The 21,754-nt window shown below is 56.1% G+C and overlaps 1 protein-coding gene across 2 annotated transcripts in view; it reads right to left on the reverse strand.

The window, feature by feature from the left end:
• HSPG2 (heparan sulfate proteoglycan 2) overlaps positions 1-21,252 on the reverse strand; it is a 99,103-nt gene extending 77,851 nt beyond the window's left edge. For both annotated transcript variants that reach the window (XM_044237388.1, XM_044237387.1), the window contains exon 1: positions 21,093-21,252. In XM_044237388.1, coding sequence (XP_044093323.1) covers positions 21,093-21,155 — 63 coding nt within the window. In that variant the 5' untranslated portion in view covers positions 21,156-21,252. The remainder of the gene's footprint in view (positions 1-21,092) is intronic.
• Positions 21,253-21,754: the final 502 nt, after the last annotated feature.

Here is a 21,754-nt window from a genome sequence, read left to right on the forward strand (position 1 = left end):
CCGCCAGCCAGCACGTTGCTCACGCAGAACCAGGCAGTGTTCCGCCCTTCCCTCCTGCAGGCTTTCTTGCAGGAGCCAAATGGAAAAGTCTTCCCAGAAACACCAGCCCTACCATATAGGGAAGACGTCCTCCTGCTCCAGGATCGGCCTCCCCTCAGCATCCTCCACGGTCCCCCAGCTGCAGGCCAAGACAATGGGGGCTATTCTGGGCTGCATGGGGGTATTTAAAGCTCTGGCTGGACCGCTTCCCTGGGGAACAAGAGGCCTTGACCTAGGCAAGACCTTCCTGAAATTGTTGCTGCCCAGACTGTGGTAGCCACATCCCAACCTCTCCTGCCAGTCCTTGAGGCCCTGAGAGAGGCAGTGCAAGTGCCCCCTCCTCCAGGAAGCCCTCAGGGCCACTGCCCAAGACCCTCGGGAGAGCTGGGTCCTGGGCTCTGCTTTGCCACTGGTCTCGGTCCATTTTCTCATCTGAAAATGTGGCTAATACGGCAGTGTGTGTACAAGAGCTTGGCGGCTTCTGTGGTTAAAATGAAGCTGTGTCTCCCCAGCACTGCGTGGGACAGAATGTAAGCAGGGGCGGTGATTTTGTTTATTTTGTCACTGCTCTTTTTCTAGCACCTGGCACACAGTAGGTACCAAATAAACATTTATTAACCAATATATGTATTTGTGCAATGTGTCTGGAGTGCCCAAAGAGCCACGATAACAATGCCAGATCTCATTTTGGGTCCTTAGAACACTCCAGGACTTAGGCTAAGTACTTAACATTGATGCTCTCATGTAATTTGTTCAATAATCCTAAGAGGTAGATCCTATTCTTATTTTATAAGCAAGAACATGAGCGTTCCACTACAAGTGGTTAAGGAGTTGCCTGGAAGGGTGCCTGGCTGGCTCAGTCGGTGGAGGGTGCAACTTGGGATCTCAGGGTTGTGAGTTTGAGCCCCATGTTGGCTACAGAGATTACTTAAATAAATTAAAAAAAAAAAAAAAAAAAGGATCCTGCCTCGGGTCCTGAAACTACTAAGTAGCCAAGATGATAGTCAGACCCAGGAACCTCAAGAAGTTTCTACCGTTCTGCACAACATACTCCGAAGAAAGGCCATGGGGTGGACACTGAGTCCAGAGCGAGGATCCTAGATTCAGCCATGCAGTAGCTGTGTGATTTCAAGGAAGCCTCTTGGCCTCTCTGGATCTATTTTCTCTTCCATAAAATGGGGGCATTAATTCCTATTTCTTTGTGTGTTCATAGGATCAAAGGAACCCTGGAATGTGACCATGTCACCCACATTAGACCCGACCCCTCCCCAGGGGCAGTGGCTACGAAAGAGGGTGGGAAGATGTCCTTCAGAGGCCGGGGGCGGGGGGTGCCCAGGGCTGGCTCTGGAACAAAGCTCAGCAGCTGCTGACAACAGCTGGTAAGAATTCTGGGCCTGGTCCAAGCAGGGGGAGAAGGGGCGGGCTGAAAAGTCACCTCTGGCCCTCTTCTGTCACCCTTTCCTGCTGACAGCTGCTGGGGCCTCAGGGCCAAGGGCCCCACAGCAGGAGGGGGGTAGGAGCAGGCTGGCTGGGGTCATCTCAGTCCTCTTGCTGCCAACCGTTCAAATCCCAGGGTCCCTGGCCCTGCTGGGCCCACTGGCCAGGATGCAGGCCTCATTCCTGCAGCCCTTTACCCAGTTCCTGGGGAAGTCAGGGGGGAGGGGGAGGGACTGGAGCAAAGGTCTGTGGGCCCAAGATGCCTTAGCTGGGGACTGGTTGATGCCCCGTTGGGAGGGGTGGATGGGCAGGGCCGAGTGGGCAAGGGGTCCCGGGAGAGGCCCCATGGTGTTCCTGGCAAATGTCCAGGGTGGCAAGCCCTTCAGGGAGGCTTTTTGGAGCCTGTGAACCTGGCCTTGCCTGGCTCCACCCTAGGCCCCTCAGCTCCCAGCACAGTGCCAACCCTTTCCAGTTTGTTCCAGCCCACGTGGCCCAGCTCCTCTGAACTCTTGCATCCCTGTAATTATGCCTGGCCATATTTTCCGAGGCGTATGTGGAGAAGCAGCTTAACAAAGGATCCCTGGGCCGTGTCCAGGTGTCAGAGGCAGCCTGGGAGATGTAGTTTGGATGTATAGGTATTTAAAGCCTGGGGCATGTTCACGGTTTTTTTTGGGAAGACTACTATTTTTATTGTATTAATAAATCAAAGAAAGCCATCTTAGGAAATGTGTGTTGGTCACATGCCACCCCAAACCACTTGGAGCTGACAGGACGCCCTAGGCTGGCAACTTCCTAGCTGTGTAGCCCTGGGCAAATCCCTTGACCCCTCTGAGCCTCTGTTTTCCAATCTGTAGAATAGGAATAAAAATGACCACCTTTAAGACTGCTGTGAAGATTTAACAGGACAACCTGTCACCTTCTCCCTTTCCTCCCCTCCTACCCCCACCCCCTCATCCAAGGGCTTACAGGCCCAGATAATGAGCTCTCCAGAAACCCCCAGGGAAAAATAATTCCTGCTCTGCTCCCACCGCACCCCCCTGCCCCGCAATCCACCATAGGCGAGGTAAGGCTCAAACGAACTGTGCCTGGGAAGCCTTCCAACAGATTCCTGGGTCCTGTTCTGCCAGGGCTGGAAGGGATCACCTAGCCCAAAGCCCTCACTTATTGGGAGGGGAAGCAAAAAAAGAGCTCAGAGAAGGCAAGCAAGGGTATCAAGGAAGACCAGCCAGTGCTGAAGAGTCTGAGTTCAAATCCCATTCTGTGACCCTGCCCATTGGGGGACTTTCCACCTTCATTTTAGTGACCGTCCCCCACCCCCCAACTGTTGTTGTAAGGATAAGATGGATGGTGTATGTAGAGTACTTAGAAGAAGAGCTGGGTACTCAGGCTGCGGGGGCTCCAAGAAGAGAAATCCTAGCAAGCTGATGGCAGAGGCAGACCCAGGACCCAGGTCTCTGGCTCCTAACCCAGCGCCCTTCTCCTTCCATCATGTCACCTCCTTCCCCCTCGTCCCCAAGGCTGGGGTGTGGGGCTCCACAGAGGAGGGCTCTGGGAGGGTGGCATCAGGCTGGGGCTTTGTCAGGGGCTGATCAAGGCCTGAGACCCCTACTCTCTCAACCTCTGGGACTTTCAGCAGCTCCCTCCAACAGGTCCTCAGCCCCAGGCAGACCAAGGCCGAGGCAAGGGCAGGAAGGGCTGGCAAGCCAAGGGTGCACGTCCTTGGCAGGGAGAACTCAATCTCCCAGGGACTCGGGTTACCGGAAATGGTAAATCTCCCGCTGTCCGCCACCTCCGACCAGGAATGTCTGCTGCCTGCGTGAACACCCTGTCCACTGGCCCCCAGACAGCCAAGGGACAGCCCAGGACCTGAACCACCCCTCACCCTGGGGTCCCTACCCTATCCCTGGGGTTTCCAGTTGACCTCTGGGGCTCCCCAGCCAAAGGGTACCTGCCATTCTAGGGCAGTGGGAACGGCTGTACTTGACCAACCACAGGAGAAGAGAGGGCTGGGAGGGGCACCCCAAAAGACGGAGAGCCCCCCCCTTAAATCTGATCCATTCACTCCTGACAAACGGAGATCCTGCACTCCAAATCTGGGTAAAAGTTCTGATCTTGTTAGCCCAACCCAGAAAGCGGTGCAGTGGGAGCGGGAGCTTCGGGCAGGACCAACCCAGCTGGAAGCCCGGCTCTGCCACTTTCCAGCTGGCTTGCCTCGGGCGAGTCACCGCAGCACCTCCTGCCAAAGCTGTCACGGGGACCCTGTGAAACTCACGGAGCACAGGGCCTGGCCTGGAGCCAGGGCCCGAGAAACGGCTGTGATCAGAAGGACCCGGAAGAGGAGGGGAGGGAGCCAGTAACTGTCAACGTGCGTGGGTATCACGAGCCACGCTCGTGTGTTTTCTGCCCTCATGGAGGTGACACTTGACTGGGGACTCGACGGGACCATAAACTGTTAGTTGTCAAAGGGAGAGAGGGCTGTGAAGAAAAACACAGCAGGGCGAGGAGGACCAGGACTGCCGTGGTGAGGCCCCGGTTTTACACAGGCCAGTTAGGGAAGGGGACTGCGATGTGACGAAAACTAGAGCACAGGCGAAGGGCACTCTGGGGACAGGGAGTCGTGGCTGTCTAGGCCCCAAGGCAGGAGTATCCTTAGAATGTTCTGAAAACAGCCAGAGGGCCGGTTGCCTAACCTTTACAACCGCCCTGAGAATGAGGTATCATTAGTATCCCCATTCCCCGGATGAGGCCCAGGAGGAGGCTCCGAGAGGCTTGCCCAAGGTCATGGAAAAAGTGGCAGGGCCAGGATTCCAACCATCTTTCTCAGCAAGATATCCAGGGGCTACTACCATCCCCAGAGCTCCCACGGAGAGGGGCAGGATGGGGAAAAGCACGTGAGGTGTCCAAGCCAGAGTCCCAGCTGCTCTAGACTGGCTGTGTAGAGCGTCTAGACAGTGGTTGACGCTGTGGAGGCGTCACACCTCCTTGTTGGGCCTCAGTGGCCTCCGCACTCGTGGGCCTGAGAGGCCTGCTTGTCCACTTCCCCGGGTGATGAGGAAAGGGGCCAATGGGAGGGGGAGGACAGAACGTGATAATCAGAGGTGACCCCGAGCTCCTCCCTAGACAGGTGTAAATGCCCTGTGGAGATCCTACCAACCTGAACTGCCCAGGGTGACCTCCTGCCTGGCCCCCAACAGTGTCCGCCCTGCCTATGCCTGCCCGGGCCTTGTCCCCACTCAGCACCCACGGGCCAGCTGCAGCCGGGAATTGGCCCTGCCCTCCAGCTCTAGATGTGCCCCTCATACCCAGGACCCAGCCCAGGAACAGCTCCTGGTGTCCTGACCAGGCGGAGGCCCACGATCTGCCTTTGTGACCAAGGGTGATAAACTAGGCCAGCCCTCGAGGGCACTGGGCCAGACCCTGAGGCCTGGCCAAGTGCAAACAACATGCTTGGCGCCCAGATACGGGAGTGTTAGAGCGGGCAGGCTGCCCACTGCCCCCGTCACAACAAACCATCATCTCCGTCCTGCCGAGAGGGGCCCAGGCACCTCCATTGGGAGCAGGGGACTGCCAGGGGAGGCCTCCGCGCGCACCTCCATGCCCCAGGAATGGCAGTGGGAATCTAAGAGGCTGGACATGGACATTCCAGATGCCAGCAGCTGAACAGGCAGATCTGCAGAGGCAGCTGAGGGGAGTGGGTGGGAAATTAAGGGGGAAGGGGAGCCTTTTTACCATTACGGGTGGTCAGGGGAGGGACAGGGAGAGCTCCCTGGGAGCTGAGGAGAAAGTAGGGAAGGCACAGATGGAAAAACCTGTCCACCTCTGTCAAGGCTCAGGGGTCTCTCCAGCCTCCACAGCCTGGGGGGCTCCAAGCTGGGATGGGGAACCAGTAACAGTAACAATAGCCCCCCTTACCTAGTGCACAAGGCCACCCAATAGAACCTTCTGCAGTGATGGAAATGTTCTGTTTACCCTGTCCAGTGAGGTAGCCATGAGCCACCTGTGGTTACCGAGCACCTGAAATGTGCTGAGGCAAAGGAGAAACGAGATTTTTTATTGAAAACTATTTTATTTAACTAAATCTTAGACTTATTAAGGCATCACCTGTGGCTAGGGCCATCTTACTGGGCAGCGCAGATCATACCATCACCAATCCTTCAAAGCAAGCCTGGAGGGAGAGCTGTCTCTGCCCCGCAAAGGAGGAAACTGAGGCTTGCCCAAAACCACACAGCTGGCAAGCCACAGAGGGGAAACCAGAACCCAGGCCTGGCCTTTCCGCTGGGCTCCCCACCCAGGGTTATTGTCAATGCCGGAAAAGACTCACGGAAATTGTACATGTGTAGGCGATCAGGCTACCCAGTTAATCAGGGCATCAAGTCTCTTGCTTTTGGCTTGAATTCTGTGAGCTAGGCCCGTTATCACACGTTGACCAGAAGCTCAGACAAGCCATTTATAAAGTCTTTGATTTCTTGACATGAAGAAAAGTGAAAATGATGATGGAATGATCCCTGCTGGCTAAGGAGCCAGTGTTCGAGAAAAAATGGATATCTTCAATAACAAGAAAGCTGGACTTGGCCTTCCAGGCCTTATCGCTGCAGATGCCACACAGCCCCAGACCCCTGAATGGCACTGGCTTTCACAGGGCACATTTCCTGCCTCTAGGCCTTTGTGAAGGCTGTTCCCTCCTCCTAGAATGCTGTTCCTATGCCTCCCAATCTAATCTACTCGTTGGTCCTTCAAGGCTTTGCTAAATTACCATCTCCACTCTGAAGTCTTTTGGAACCCCCCACAAAGACATCTTCCCCCCACCCCCACGTATCCACAGAACTTAATTCCTACCTTTGACAGGGCTAGAGATTTGGTCTTAATTACAGCCATTTGAGTAAATGTCTCTACTCTCCTGCTGGAACCAATGTTCCTTGGGAACAAGCACCAGGACGGGTTTTCTCATCCTTTACGTATATTTTAACCTTAAGATATGTCCCACTGTTGAGCAGCAACTAGTGGATAAGAAACCAGCATATACCAAAGTGAGTTGCATTATAATAGTGACTCAGAAATTTAGGGACTCAATTTTTTAGGGCTCTGCCCTCCTCTCCTGCAATCCCAATGGGAAAGTATCCTTCTTACTCTGGACCTCAGTTTGCACCTCTGTCAAATGGAAGGCAGCAATAGGCCCGGCTTTGTTGGGAGATTATTTGTACTTATTATATGTATTTAACAAACCCTATGTGCCAGGCACTTGACAGATGTTATCTTCGTAACAACCCTATGAGCTCGGTGTTATTATTACCATCCTCATTTTATAGAAGAAGAAGAAACAGGCCATGGTATTTAATAGATGAAAGAGATAGTGCAAGTGTGTGGCATGGGATAAGCGGTAGAGAAATAAATAGTAACATTTTTATTTCTGGAAAATAAAGAGTCTGTAGAACTGGGGAAAATTTAGGATGCTTCCCCAGGGCTGGGCACATAGTAAGTGTTCCTCAAAATACTTGCTGCTAGATGCACTCAGTCTCAAATGTACCAGGAATACACAGGGTGACCCCGAGCAGCCCCTGCTCTGATCCCCTGACCCGTCAGGCAGTGGCCACTGTCCGTACCACAGGGCACGTGAGTAGATCGGTAGAGAAGCCCTTATGGAATGACTTTGGAGTGACCTCTGTCCAGCTGTGCTGACCCCAGTGGTGCACGGAAATAAGAGAGTCTAATTAAATCGCAAAGGCAGGTGATACTCTTGACTTTCTCCAGTCCTGCCAGGAACTTTGATGTACCTCTCCTCAGCCCTGGCCCAGCCCAAAAGAGGGGCGGGGGGGGCAGAAGGGGCAGAATTGGGAAAGAAAATGAATATGGATGGAGCTTCTATGCCGGCCATCTCTCCACACCTCAGTTTTTGCAACAGATGACAGCAATTCCCACATCACAGGGGTGGTGTTCAAGATAAAATGAAACCAGCATGGGACACTTGGGTGGCTCAGTGGGTTAAGCCTCTGCCTTTGGCTCAGGTCATGATCTCAGGGTCCTGGGATCGAGCCCCGCATCGGGCTCTCTGCTCGGCGGGGAGTCTGCTTCTCCCTCTCTCTCTCTGCCTGCCTCTCTGCCCATTTGTGATCTCTCTGTCTGTCAAATAAATAAATCTTAAAAAAAAAAAAAATGAGACCAGCTTCCCTATGAATAGGAATCCTAGGGGGTCTCTTGGGAATCCGGCTAGCACACCTGCACTGACTCAGTAGGTGTGAGTGAGGCCCAGCGGCTGGTGTGTGGACCATCCCCAGAGTCAGAACACCACCTTGCATCGGTTATAACAAAAGTTAGCTCTGCTTTTTTTTCTAGAGATTCAGTCCTTAAGAAACATCTCCAGGGGGCCGGAACCATTTTCACCACTGAGAATACTGAGGTTTGCTTCCAGCGACTTGCCCAAGTACAGAAGGCTAGAAGGAGGCAGAAGCAGGATTCACGGCCAAGTCTGCGGATACGTCTTCCCCATGCATCACGTCACCCCAGGCCCCACCCGCCTGGAGCAGCAGCCAGAGGCACAGGGCTGAGCACACAGCAGCCCTACCCCTCCAGCCACATCGCCAGCCCCTGCTGGGCCCACCAGGCCTCTGGGCACGGGCCCAGATGCCCCCAAACGAGGTCCTGGGCGATCACCTCCACTCCCCGCAAGGCCTCCCCCTTCCATCGCCTTATAAAGTGGCCCGAGCCGCTCTTCTCCAAGTTGCAGTTAATTTTATATGGCGCGAACCCACTGTCCTCTCACCGAGGCCTCGGCCCCGCGGCTTCACACATTCCTTCTGGAGCAACATTACCTAATTTAACCATAGCCCCTGCTCTCCGGGGCTCTCAAAATAGCAGCTGCCAGTGGGGGAATATGCCCTAATGTTATCAAAATAAACGCTTCTCCCTCCTCCCCCACTTTGCCTGCACCAACCTCAGGACCCAGGAGCTTGGGAAGGGGGGGCACCGAGGAGGCCTGGGGGAGACCCAGAGAGCCTGCCAGAGCCCTGTTCTCTCCAGCCAGCCAGCCTTCTCATACATGTCCTCTTCAAACAAGTTCCTGGGACCTCCCCCTCCTCCCAGATCCCCCAGCCATGGGCCCAACACCCATGGGCCAAGGCTGCCCTGGTTTTACCAAGGACCAAGGTTCAACTTTCACTTTCTCCTAATAACAAAAACTACAACAGTAATAATTTCTTCCCTTCCCCAGCTATTAATTACGAGCTACATACTCTCCACCCGTTGGCTCGCAGACACCCACAAAGTAGGCATTAGTACTCTCTCGTTTCAGACGAGGACATCGGTACTCGGAAAGGTAAAGTGACATGCCCAGGGTCACACAGCCCCAGGTACCAGAGTGGGGGTCAGAAGCCAAGCCCAGCTGCCCCAAAGCCCTAACCCTCACATAGCCTTCCAGCTGGGACTCCCCAGCCGGGGGGGAGGGTAGCGTCTGAGCCTGGGTGAGGAAGAGCACAAGGCTTCTTCTGGGCTGGGGGCCTTGCTCACCTGATGTGTGACTGTACGGACACAGTTGGCACCAAAGCACAGGGGCCTATGATGCCTACCTCACATTTCACCCAGATCCTATGGGCCCTAAGCCTGGGCCCCAGGGGCACAGGCTGGCCTGTCAATCTGTGACTCTAAGACCCTACTGCCTGGTCCCCCCTCCAACCCCCCTCCACGTGCCTCAGAGCTGGGCTGCCACATTAAAGCAGGGAACACCCAAGCCGCTTGCTAACATACCTCGGGTGCAACCAGTGGTTAAGGCGCTGAGAGGGCGGGCCTCCCCGTCCCCTGCTGCCCAGAATAATCATTAACCGTAGCAGAACCAAGGCACTGAGCGGAGGCAGGAGCCCGGGTAGAGGCTGGGGCACAGAGGGGCCCGATTCTCCAGGGGGTGGCCTGGACCACCTGGCTGACTCGAGCTGGCCAGTTAAGCTGAACCTGGTGTCACTAGGACAGGTGGCCCGGCTAATGCCCTGGGGGCATTTACAAGAGTCCAGGCCCCCTCTTCCCTTACAACCTGTCCTGCCCCGCTCCCCTTCAACACTGTGAAGACCCATAGGGAAGAGTGCTGGACAGAAGGATGGACTCTGGGGCTTGGGACCTTCTCAGAGGGCAGGGGAGGAGTGGGCAGGACAAAACGGAGCCTCCATGTTTACCTACGGCCAAGTCATCTTCCATGTTTTACCTACGGTCAGGGGTCATCTTCAAAGGGGGCAAAAGAAAACCACAAAAGAGTGGTTCCTGTTATTTGTCGACGGTCTCTTTTGGCTGTAGGAGATTTACATGATCTCTTGTCTTCCCCCAAAATCCCACCAAGAAGGTATTGCCACTCCCAGCTGACAGACGAGGTTCAGAGAGGTTCAGCCACCCGCCAAGCGACGCAGAGCAGTAAGTGATGGAACCAGGACAAGACTCATGGCTGTGTCTCCTGTCCATGACACTATCCCTAGGTACAACCTGCAGAGTTAAATGGAGAATTAATGGATGGAGGGCCAAGAGGCCACTGAAAGAGCTCCCCAAGTCCTGGCCAGAAACCCCCAGGGTGAGAAAGCTGTAGGGGTGGTGAAGAGGGAGGCCCCCCACCCCAGTCTGGATGCACCAAGTAAAGGTGGTCCCTGGGGCTACCAGCACCTGTCAGGGCAAGAGCTGAGCCTTCTGGAAGATGGGGGGGGCGGGACCTCTTTTGGAGTGCCCAAGGGAGGAGGGTGGGACCTGCAACCCCCTCCCCCAGGAGTTCTCCCGCCTCCTCCTCCTCCTAGGAGAGAATTCCCTTAAGTTGCTCAGGTGAAACCAAGGTGAGGCCCGGGCAGGCTGAAAGCTTTGATCTTATCACACATTCCTGCCCCAGCCATCCCTTCCCTGCTCCCCACCTCACCTCCCCCTACACAGGAGGTAGAACACCGGCCTGACTTAACCCTTTCAAATCAAATCCAGGCCAGAGCTGGTCTCTGCCTCCCTTTCCCTCCAGCTTCAGGCCCACCCCCTTCATCCAGCCTAACATTACAGAGCCCCACACCCGGGCTTCCATTTCTCCTAAATTAATCAGGCTCAGCATAAATAACCCCGGTGACTTTCCACACCCGCGAACTTATCTGAGATGCCCAACAAAACCAGCCTGCTCTCTTCTCCAGCCCTATGGGTCTTCTCGCCTGCCGTAGCCCAGGGGGGCCATGTCCCCGGGTCCCCTCTTTCCACAAGGAGAACAGGCTGCCAAGTCACTACTAACAAATGCGGACTTAGACTAAGTCACAAAGACTCCAGATCATCGCCCAGAGGCCACGTGGCCATGAAAACCTGCTCTTGCACACCACTCCCCTCAGGCCCACACCTCATAGGGACCAGCCTCTGAGAGGCCTCCCTCTCAGACTATAAAGCTCCATTAACCCCCTGGCTGGTTTATACCTAACACAGGGCCTAGCCTAGGGCTGGCACTCCATAAAAGTTTGCTCGATGAATGAATGGCCCCATTTTGCCTCCGGGGGACGTGAAGCTCAGCGAAGTTGGAGACTTGTCCAGGATCACACAGGAGGAGTATAGGAGTCCCATGACCCCCAAAGCTAATGCTCAGTCACTAAAAACTGACGGCTCCCCTGTTGTTAGCTCAGTCGCAGGCCCCCAAGGGAAACCCATGTGGGCAGGCCACCGCAGAAGGGATCTCATGTGCATAGGAAAGGACAGATGAGGTCTAAGGGAGCAAACAGCCACCTCCTCCATCTGGTTCCCTCATTCAGGGCCTGGCACCTGGGCACTGGTAGTGTCAATGAGGGACGATGTGGGACTGGTCACAGGGGAAGTTCTGAAGAATGGAGTACCACCATCCCTTGAGGGGAAGCCAGTGGTTTTCTCCAAGATCTCAACACTCCCGCTCCTCTGGGTTGCCGGGGGGACCAAAGAGAAAGAAAGGAATCCATTTCGTGGATAGAAAAATCAAGCCCAGGAAAGAGGGCAGCAGTTGGCTGGCAACTAAGTGGCAGCCAGGGGCCTTGACCTCCTGCCTCCTGGCCAGGTAAAGGGTGGGGACCCAAGATGGATGTCACCTCAGCTAGCTTGGTGGCTTCCTTTCATTCTTTTCCTCGTGTTAATGACTCCAGCAGCAGGCCTGGGCCTTCCTGCCCACACACTTGACAATAATGTGAATCCCGGGACAATGGGGACAGATGACTTCTGGCCCCTTGCCCCAGATGCCTTCCTCCCCCACCAGCCAAATCCTCTAGGCTCTTTAGGCCCCGTTGCCTCCGCAAGGTCTTCCAGGCACGAAATCCATCTTTTCCTTCCCTGGCAACCTGTTCCTGTCTGCACTGTGAGTTGCACTGGGTGCTTCTGATTCATGGGATCTGCCTCTCTAAGACCCAGGGACCCCGGAGAGGAGGGACCCTGCCTCTCACTTCTCCCAGGAGGACTGACAGATACAGATTCCACTCCCACCTTCCTCGGCACCTGGCTGTGTGATCTTGGGCCAGTCACGGCTCTCCACGGAGCTGCTTTTCGTGGGAAAAGGAGGTAGAATCCCAACCACATGGGCAAGTTGACAACGCAGATAAAACACCTAGCACGATGTCTAGCACACAGTAGGTCCTCAGGCAATGAATGAATGAATGAATGGGAAAATTCCTGACTCTTGCACTGCTCAGGGATGCTAGGATGACTCAGTTTGGGACTTATGTGTAGATTATGCCTCCGCAATGGGCCATGTGGTCTGTTTCTTCTCTTCCACACAGGTCCCCGGGTTGGAGGTGGGCACAAGGCTGATTCCGAGTGAGCCCCGTTTGGCAAAAATTCACTGAATTCCTAATGGCAAAATGTGCAGTTCCCACGAGGAGCTTGGGACCTGACTGAGAAAGATCCACATTCCCAGGGGTCTCAGTCCCAGGGAAAGCCAAATCCATCTCCTGGGGGAATGTTATCACTAAGTTGGGATGGAGGCCAAGGGGCAAAAGGCACCCAAGCCCTCGAAGTCGGAACGAGATAAGCCCACATGGCAGATACACAGTTTGCTGTACCCTCTGCCAAGGCCAGCTCCGTCCACCTCCTCCGTGTAGCCTGTCCTGCCTGTGCCGGCCCTCCCTGACTGTCCTCTCTCTACACCAGCTGGCTGGATCCACAGAAGGAGGGATGACAGCTTTGGAGGCAGACAACCTGGACCCCACTTCCAGCTGTGCCACATATGAGATGGATGAATTGGGCCAACCATGTCCCTGCTGTGCCTCAGTTTCCCCCTCTGCAAAATGGCAAAAATAATGCCAACCTTGAGATTCCTGGGATTATATGCAATAATGCCTGCTGGGAGAGAGCCCCGTGTGGGGCTTGGCTCAAGACAGGGTGGCAGTTTTTAATCAAGAGAAGACATGTGCGCTCGCTGAGCACTGGCTGACGATCTCAGTAACTAGGGTCCCTGGGGAGGAGCCCCTGGAGGTCCCGGGGCTGAGAGAAGACCCCGGTCTGGCCTCAGGAAACTCCAAGGTCTCTGTTTCTTCTGGCCCAAGGGTCGCAGGAAGGCAAACAGCAGGAGAGGGAGAAAGCAAAGTGACAGAGGCCGCTGGGGCCAGGATTTATGAAGCCAGAACTTCAATCCATCCAGCCCAGCGAGGCATCCAAGAAGAGGCATGATCCCAGTTCCCAACTATTTGAAAACTGGAACCGCCAAACAAGGAGAGGGGATGATGAGTCAGCTGGGGTGAGGAGGGGAGGCCAGCAGCAGCAGGAGGTGGGGGCCAGATCTGGCTCCTTGCGGGTGAGCAGAGGGTGAGCAGGGGAAGGCGGGGAAGGGAGAGGTGGGGTCAGGGACCTGGAGGTGGGCTGGGAAGGGGCCAGAGGCAGCTGGGAATTCCCAGCCCCATGCCAGGAGACCATCTGTGAGGTCACCCGAGGCCACTCTGAAGTCCTCCCCCTGCCAAGCCCCAGGCTGCCTCCCACTCCCCACAGACTAGGACTGGGGGAAAGATGGGGAAAGATGCCAGATGCAAGAAAATGAAACACCTGGACGCGACACACCCTCGTGGGGAAGGGGCAGGTCTCTACCCAGCAGCCCAAGCCCCAGGCACAGGGTGGAGGGACCGGTTACCACACACTCGTGCATCTCTTTCCCTTTGCCCCGCTGCTTTTCTGCGAGCTCACAGGGGTCAGAGTAAGGGCTGTGCAGCTCCACTGACCCTAGAGGATCCCTCGGGACCTCCCTGGGCAAGGTCTTATCTCCTCCAGTTCGGGCCTGAAGGAGGACAGGGCTGGGATGGGGTCCCAGGAAGCCCCCTCGCCACGCCCCTTACGATGCGCCAACATCCTTTCTGCCCCCCTGTGGGAGCTACTTGGCCACACCTCTTGTTGCTCGGAGCCCACCAGCTGCACACATCTGGGAAGGGGACAATGCATCCACAGGCTCGAGCCTTTCCCAAGCCACACCCTGGGGTGTGCCCCCCTCCTGCTCCCCCAGCAGGAAGGAGCAATCAGGGTGGAAGGCTGGACTCTGTCCTGCAGCTGTGGCTGCAGTGGGGGAAGGGGGCAGTGACAGATCAGAGGCTGTTACAGCCAGAGCCCTTGGAGCTCGAGAGAGGAGAGAAGCAACAGCTTTCATCTGCGTGGTCATTCATTCCACAAGTGGGGTCCTGGGTCAGTCGCTGGCAGCAGTTTTGATCAGAAGGTGTGGCATGCTGGGCACTCGGAACCCTTAGTCAAACATCACTCTGGCCTTGTCCTCAGCAGGAACAATTCGCGCAGAACAGCCACCATTTGTCCAACACCTATTTCCCTTCACACACCGAGCAAAGTGCAACTTCTGGGTCTCGCGTACACTGGGGAAACAGCATCATGATCCCAATTTCTGACCTGAGGCTCAGACAGACAAAGCAACTTACCCAAGGTCACACAGCCAGGTGGGGCTGAGCTAAGGCTTGAAGGCAGGGCCCTTTGAGCCCACACTTTCCCTCGATTGTGGTGCCCAAGAAAGGGGCTTTGAGTCCAGAGTGGAAACAGACAAGGGGAAGGCAGCAGTGTGGGCACCGCAGCTTAGGCCCCATTCTCCAGGTCTCAGCAGAGAGCAGAGGCTAGGAAGGACAGCTCCCCTGTTGCCCAGGGGCCAAAGCAGCCCCTTCTCTATCCTCAGCAAGGAGTTCGGCCTTCTGGGCCTGCTGACTTCTCCCAAGGCCATTCACATATTCACTCGATCAATGTTCAGCTATTGTCTACTGTGGCCTAGCACCAGGCACAGAGCAACGAACAGAATCTGAGTCCATGTCTTTATGCAGCTTCCCTGCTAGACTGGGAGGAAGACAGTACATTCCAAATAAACACATAGATACACAAACATGAGCTCGGGCTGTGGGGTCCTAAGGGGCCCGTGCCTGCAGCACCATATGTGGCAAGACCCCCCACTCCGCCAGCATCCAATTCACAGGACAGCATAGAGGTCTCAGCTCTGGCTGGGGGTCAGGGGGTGGGGTGGGGGGGCTGACTGTCCTCGCTCTGAGTCGGTCCTATGCTGCCCCCATTGCTAGGCCTTCCTCTCCAATGCCTCCCAGAGTTTTCCCATTTTTTAAAAAAATTTTATTTATTTATTTGACCGAGATCATAAGTAGGCAGAGAGGCAGGCACAGAGAGGGGGAAGCAGAATCTCTGCTCAGCAGAGAGCCCATGTGGGGCTCAATCCCAGGACCCTGGGATCATGACCTCAGCCAAAGGCAGAGGCTTTAACCCACTGAGCCACCCAGGTGCCCCAAGTTTTCCTATCTTAATTAGTGTCTGCTCCATACTTCCGATGCTCACACCACAGACTGGGGAGACCTCCCTGACTCCTCTCTTTCTGTCCTACCCCATACCCAATCAAGCCATCCGCCAATTTTGTCAGCCCTAACTTCAAAATATCTTCAGGGATCAACTGCTTCTTCCCACTTCCATCGCCCTGGTGTGAGTTCCCCTTGTCTTTGGCTGGGATCGTGGCTTGCTTGCTTTTGCCCTTGACCCTCCACATCCTCTTCTCTGCAAAGCAACTAGAGTGCTCTCTCATCTCACTCAGAAGCCAATCCAAAGGCCTTCCCATGGCTAAGGCTGAGCACGTGGACCATGCTCCCCCTCACTCACCCTGCTCCAAACACATGGGCCTCCTTGTTTTCCACAGATATGCCGGAGACCCCCAGGGCCTTTGCACTAGCTGTTCCCTCTGCCTAGAGTGCCCCGTCCCCAGGCATCTGTAGGTTTCACACCCTCACTTCTTTCAGATGCTTCTGTCCAAGGATTATCTTCTCAGAGGCTTTTCCTGACCCTGATCCCTGATGGGGATCACACCTCATCGCTCTTTCCACCCTCTTTCCTGCTTTATCTTTCCTTGTAAGCACTATCGCCATCTGACATTACTTCCCTGGGAGTAGGAGGGGGCAGCAAGGCTAAAGAGGCCAAGGCTTGGGTTCGGGGAACATTCCAGCAAATAACGTGAGGGAAGGGAATTTGACCTTTTGTTCCCTGCTGTGACCTCAGCACCTAGAACAAGGTCAGACACTTAGTAGATACTCAATAAATACTTGTTGAATGAATTTCACGTCTAATGTGCAGCCGTAGGGGACTTTAGCTTATGGACTATTTAATCACACCCATCATCGGTCCATTCATTCATTCACGGCACATCACAGACCTCTGTGCCCCAGATGCCCCCCCTACAAACCAGAGCAATAGAGAAACAGGGTGCCCTCCTCTGTGCCTCAGGGAAAGTGCTCTGTCTGGTAGGTAGCCAGGAGCTCTCCTAAGGACACCTCAGGGATGCCACTGGGATGCTCTAAGGTCGCTGCAACTGTGGCACACGCAGGCGTGGGGGAAAACAGGGGAGGGTGTGTTCTGGGGGCGGCTGACACTTGAAGGCCCCACATTCCCAGGACTCAAAGAGCCGCCTTGTTCTCAGGGCTTTCGGGCTTTCGTGATGATGCCCCTAGCCCAGCCACCCCCAGCAGCCACAAGCCACTCCCCTCTCAAGGCCACTATTGACACGGACCCAACCCAACGCCAGCAGTGAGGCTGGCGGCTCCCCGCGAAGTGAGTTCCACACATTCTTCAAGGTTTCAGTCAGCCAGCTCTGGGCGCTGGGGCAGGCCAGCAGGCCCCCGCTGGGCCCTGGGAGTAGGAGGGGGCAGCAAGGCTAAAGAGGCCAAGGCTTGGGTTCGGGGAACATTCCAGCAGGGCTAGGATCTTCAGCCCAACCTTCCTCTTCCTGGAAGAAGGGAGTTGGGGGCAAGGCCAGGGTGGGCCCTGGGAGGAGAGGGCACTGTGCTCACCCTATCCTTGGGAAGCTGCTAGGGGATGGAGTCAAGTTCACCCATTAATTCTCCAGCCTGACCTCTCCAGCTGGGATGGACTAGGGAGGGGGGCCAGGGGCCAGAGCTGAGAGCCCTTCCCACACATCCCAAGTGGTGAAGGGTCCAGAACCTACATGTCTGGCCTCCCAGTGGCCTCTGAATCGTGGCTCTGTATCTCTCCACATCTTGCCTGGCCCTTCCCACTCCCCATCCTGAGAGTCTCCCCACAAGGCCAAGTAGCATTGGAGCCTCTGCAGACTCACCCTAAACCTTGAGCCCCCAGGGAACAGCCAGGGGAAACCAGTGAGGGCTCCATGCACCCTGGCTGAACTTTCTTCCCCCTCACACCCCACACAGGGTGGGGCCTGGCCTGACCCCCTTGGGCCTGAAAGTCCTAGGATTAATTCAACTGTCTATAGGACCTCGGGGAATATTTGATGAGGAAATTAACTAACAAAACTACAAATAAACAGGTGATCCCACAAATAGCCACCCTGGAGTTAGGTCTTTCTAGGCTCCCTCCAGGACAGGCGTCCCTAGGAGGTTGGATGGACAAGGCATACCCATCCTGAGCACCTTTGTTCCTGAAGCCAGGCCCAGATATTCCTTGTCTGAGAGCAGCTTCTCTACGACCTCAGACCTGAGTTCTTACTTTTATCAACATGAGTGACAACAGTTTTATCCACATCTAGTGCTAGCTATAAGCAAGTAGGATACGAGGCAGAGTGGCAAGAAGAGCTTTGTCTGCCTTCAAAGCCGGGCTCACAGTACCACCAAGGATGTGTGACTGTGAGCTACTGGGCAAGTTATGTAACCTCTCTGTGCCTCGATGTCCTCTGCTTAGAGAATGGGGACCACATCAGGAGCTACAGGTTAATGCATTCAACAGATATATTAGCCAAGCACTTACTACCTGCCAGATGCTAAAGGTACAGCAGCAGCGAACAAGAACACACAAGGTCCTGCTCTCGTGGAGCTTAAATTGGTGGGGGGTGAGGGGGAGAGATAAATAAGTGAACAAATACTTTCAGATAGCAACAAGAAAAAAAAAATAAAGCAGTCTAAGGGGACAGAGAATGTGGGCAGAGTAGTCAGGGACTTAAGAGAAGGGAGGCAGAGGGTCATGTAGCTATCTGAGGGACAGCAAACGTTCTAGGTAGAAGGAACAGCAGATGCAAAGGCCCTGGGGTGGGAGTATGTTTGGCATATTTGAGAAACAAAGACCAGTGTAGCTAGAGTAAGTAAGCAAAGGGAAAGTTGGCAAGAGGAGAGATTTTGAGAGGGAGCGGGGGAGGCCGGATCCCAAAGGGCCTTGTGGGCTATATTAGGTCAGGGGCTTGAGTCTGATCTTGAGCAGCAGGGGGAATGCAGGGAGGATCCGAACAGGGGAATGGCATGCGAGAATCTGCTGAGAAACTTTGTGTCTACAAACAGTAGGCACTCAATAAATGTGAACTGTCCATGCGAGAATCTGCTGAGAAACTTTGTGTCTACAAACAGTAGGCACTCAATAAATGTGAACTGTACATATTATTTTATCATCATCTGGCCTGGCACCCCAAGACCTCCCTCCCTAGCACTCCAAGCTCTGAACCCAGTCATCTTCTGCCACCTTCCTTCTAACCCTCTTTCCCCAGCTGCGCCTCAGATCCACAGATCCCAACATGCCTGCACTGAGCCTGAGAACAGGCCCGGGCCAAGCCAGGTGGGGGCCACTACTCCCCAGACATAGGGAGCTGGGCCTAGTGTATGGGGGGGGGTCCATCTCTGCCCCTTCCAACCTCCACCTCCCTCTATGGCCTAAGGCCCTCCCTCCAGAAGTCCCAAGGCACACTCACAAGCATACCCCACCCCAACCAGGTCTAGAGCAAGAGGGGCTGGGGGCTGGGAGCTGGGAGGCAGGGAGGCAGGGGGTTGGGCAGGACAGCCAGTTATGTCCAGGGGAGGGCTGAGATAGTGCTGCCCCTGAGGGAAGGGGAGGCTCCTCCAGCTCCTCCATTACCCCCATCCGCCCACAGCCTCCCTAGTGCGGAAACCCAGGCGAGGCAGGAAACAGGTATCTCAGTGACTTCCCTCCTCAGCCCTGAAAACACCGTAATCATGGCAGCCCTCTCAGGATTCCTGTCTCCTGGCAGGGCTGGCCCCAAGAAAGGAAGGGCTAAGGCCCCAGCAGGAAGAAAAGGGATCAGCAGGCCAAGGCAGGCACTGAGTCACCCAGGCCTGGCCCCCACCCCCAGCAAGCCTCTCCACCTCCTCTGAACTGAAATTACTCCCACACTTAATCACAGACCACTGCTTCCTCTGTCTCCTGCCCCCAGTGATGTCTTGAGCTCCCTAAGGACCACCTTACCTTCCTCTTGTGTAGTGTGAACCAAAGGGCGGAAAAGATAAAGGACAGTGGGTGAGGAGGAGCCCAAGGCTTGCTAGGACACTGGGCTGGGAATCTGATGTCATTGAAAATGTGTAATAAACTTCTTACCCCATTTTACAGATGTGAAAACTGAGGCCACGAAAAAGAAATGGCCTCAGATCACAGGCTAGAAAATTACAGAGCTGGGATCCAGACTTCTTGGGTCCAAGCTCTTTCCAGCTCTCCATCATTAGCCAGGGGTGGGACAGTGAAGACCTCGGTGTGGTTGTTGAGGAGACTATAATCCCACAGGATTGGAACTGCCTGTTTACCAATCTCAGTTCTGGGAAAGCAAAGACAGGGCCTGTTCTTGCTCTCCCATAAGCCCCAGCCCCTAGTGCAGTGCCAGATGCATGGTACACAGTAGGTGCTTAGCACTGTCTGCTGAATGAATGAATACCCAAACTCCCACTGACTGTCATGGAATGCTGCTCAATGAAGATATGTTGAATGAATTGAGTGAGTGAGATGATTGGCTGCAATCTGGAATTTCTGTGGAAATTCCTCCTGCACACAGCAAATAACTCCGCCCACCTCCTCACTCTAGCCATGGTAGGACCCAGCATCCTGGAGCCCCTCAGCAGGGGAGCAGAGCTGGGGGAGTTCCAGAAAAGGAAGACATCCCATGTGCTATGTTGGTGCCTACTTTTTGGAAAAATAAAGATCAAGTCTGGATCAAGATGGGAAGCAACAGGACAACGGGATGTGCTGGGGTGAGAGGCTGAGAGAGGAGATTAAGGAACCAGTGCAGATGGGGAGTGGGGGAGGAGAGGTTCTAGGTGGGCGGGGCTAGAGAGCTGAGGGGTCAGGTCTGGGGTGGGGGTTCAGGAGTGACTCAGGAGGGCAGAGGTGAGACAGAACTAGCCAGGCGAGGACAGGGATTCAGTCACTGGGTAAACACTGGCTTAGAGAAAAGTCCCTTTCTTGGCTCTGAGAAGGGGGTGGGGGGCAGGGGGCAGGGACAGGGACCGCCTAGGACCACCTCAAAGAGGGTGGGGGAGGCCCTGTGGTTCACCAGGGCAGGCCCAGCTCCTCAGATGTGCCCCCACCCACATCTGCCACCAGCTGCCTGCCCACGGACCCTGCCCCGCCCTTCTCGAGTTCACTCAGGTCCTCAGAGCCTCTCCTGGCCAAGCATTCCTTTTCTCTGCACGGGCCCATCCAAGCTCAGAGCAGGGAAGTGGGCTGTAGTGGCAGGCCCGCCCCTGCACCTGAGGACCCCAGAAGAGAAAAGCTAGGAAACAGACCTAGGTCCAGTACCAGGCACTTCCACCGCCTTCCATGCCGTCCTGCCAACCAGCTTCCAGCTGTATACACTTTGAGATGTGCATTTTGAGTTCCCTTTGGGCTTGCCCGAGGTCACAAAGCCACTCGGTGAGGAGCAGGGATGGATTCAAGTCCTGAGCTGTAGGGCTCCAGGGCCCGTGGGTGTTCCACACAAACCTCAGTTGTGTCCGAAATGGGTTTTACTTGTGCCTGCCCGGTGACTAGCTCCCAAAGGGGCCAGACGAGCTGGTAAAGTTCCGGTGAGGATTGATAGTCTCCCCATCACCAGTGAGTGCCCCCTTTCCAAGCTGGCACAGAAAAGGGTGCCCTTGCCCCGCCAAGTTCCCGCCCTGCTCGAAGTTTCTCCACTTGGTCCCCAGGAATGGCAGGCCGGGCCATGCCTAGCGCGATTGGAGACTCAGCAACGTGGCCGGGCTACCCACGGGCTCTCACGCGGCCCCGCCCCCGGCCCCACGCAGGTTTCCCCAGGCGCCTCTCGGAACCATCCCACGGTGGAGGGTGGCGCCGGCCTGTGCTCGCCCAGGGTCCCTGGCAGGCGCCCCCTTCCCGGGCCAGAGTCCCAACCAAGTTGGCTCGCGCAGCGAGCGGGGCCCGGGACGCTCCCGCCCTCCACCACCCACCCCCCGCCCCCGGCCCCGCACACTCACCGCGAGCAGCCGCCCGTGCAGCAGCAGCGCCAGCAGCAGCGCGCCCGCCGCCCGCTGTCCCATGGCCCGGCCGGCTCTGCTCCCTCTCTCACTCGGCGTCAGCCCGCAGCCGCCCGCTCGCCAGCCTGCGGAATCCTCGGGACGGCGCGGCCCGCTCCCGCCGCCCCAACCTCTCCCGCGGGCCGCCCCGCCCCGCCCTCGCGGCCGTCCGCCCCGCCCCCGGGAACAGGGCCCCGCCCCCGGTCCGCCCCCGGTCCGCCCCGCCCCGCGGCGCCAGGCCCCACCCCCGGGCCGCCCCCGGACCGCGGGCGCAGCTAGCCGGAGCCCGAGCCGGCCGCGCAGCCAACTGGGCCTTTGTCTGGGCCCCCCAGCCCCCTCGGCGCGGGCCGCGGCCCAGCCCGGCTTTCCGCCAAACCCGGCCTGGAGTGTGGGATGGGACGGGGCCGGGGCCCTGCGCGCGGGCCCCTACAGCCCCTCCCCGAGCTCGCGACCCCTGCACGGACCCCCAAACTCGCTCTCACCCTCTTTCACACCGTGCAACGTGACTCTTCACTCGGGCCGTGAGAGCTCCCCACGCTTTCACACACGCAACCTGCACACTGCGCACCCGGGGACACACACACACACACACACACACACACGCGTATGCCACACTGTTCCCC

The sequence above is a fragment of the Neovison vison genome, chromosome 2, assembly GCF_020171115.1.
Source record: "Neovison vison isolate M4711 chromosome 2, ASM_NN_V1, whole genome shotgun sequence".
Taxonomy (NCBI): Eukaryota; Metazoa; Chordata; class Mammalia; order Carnivora; family Mustelidae; genus Neogale; species Neogale vison.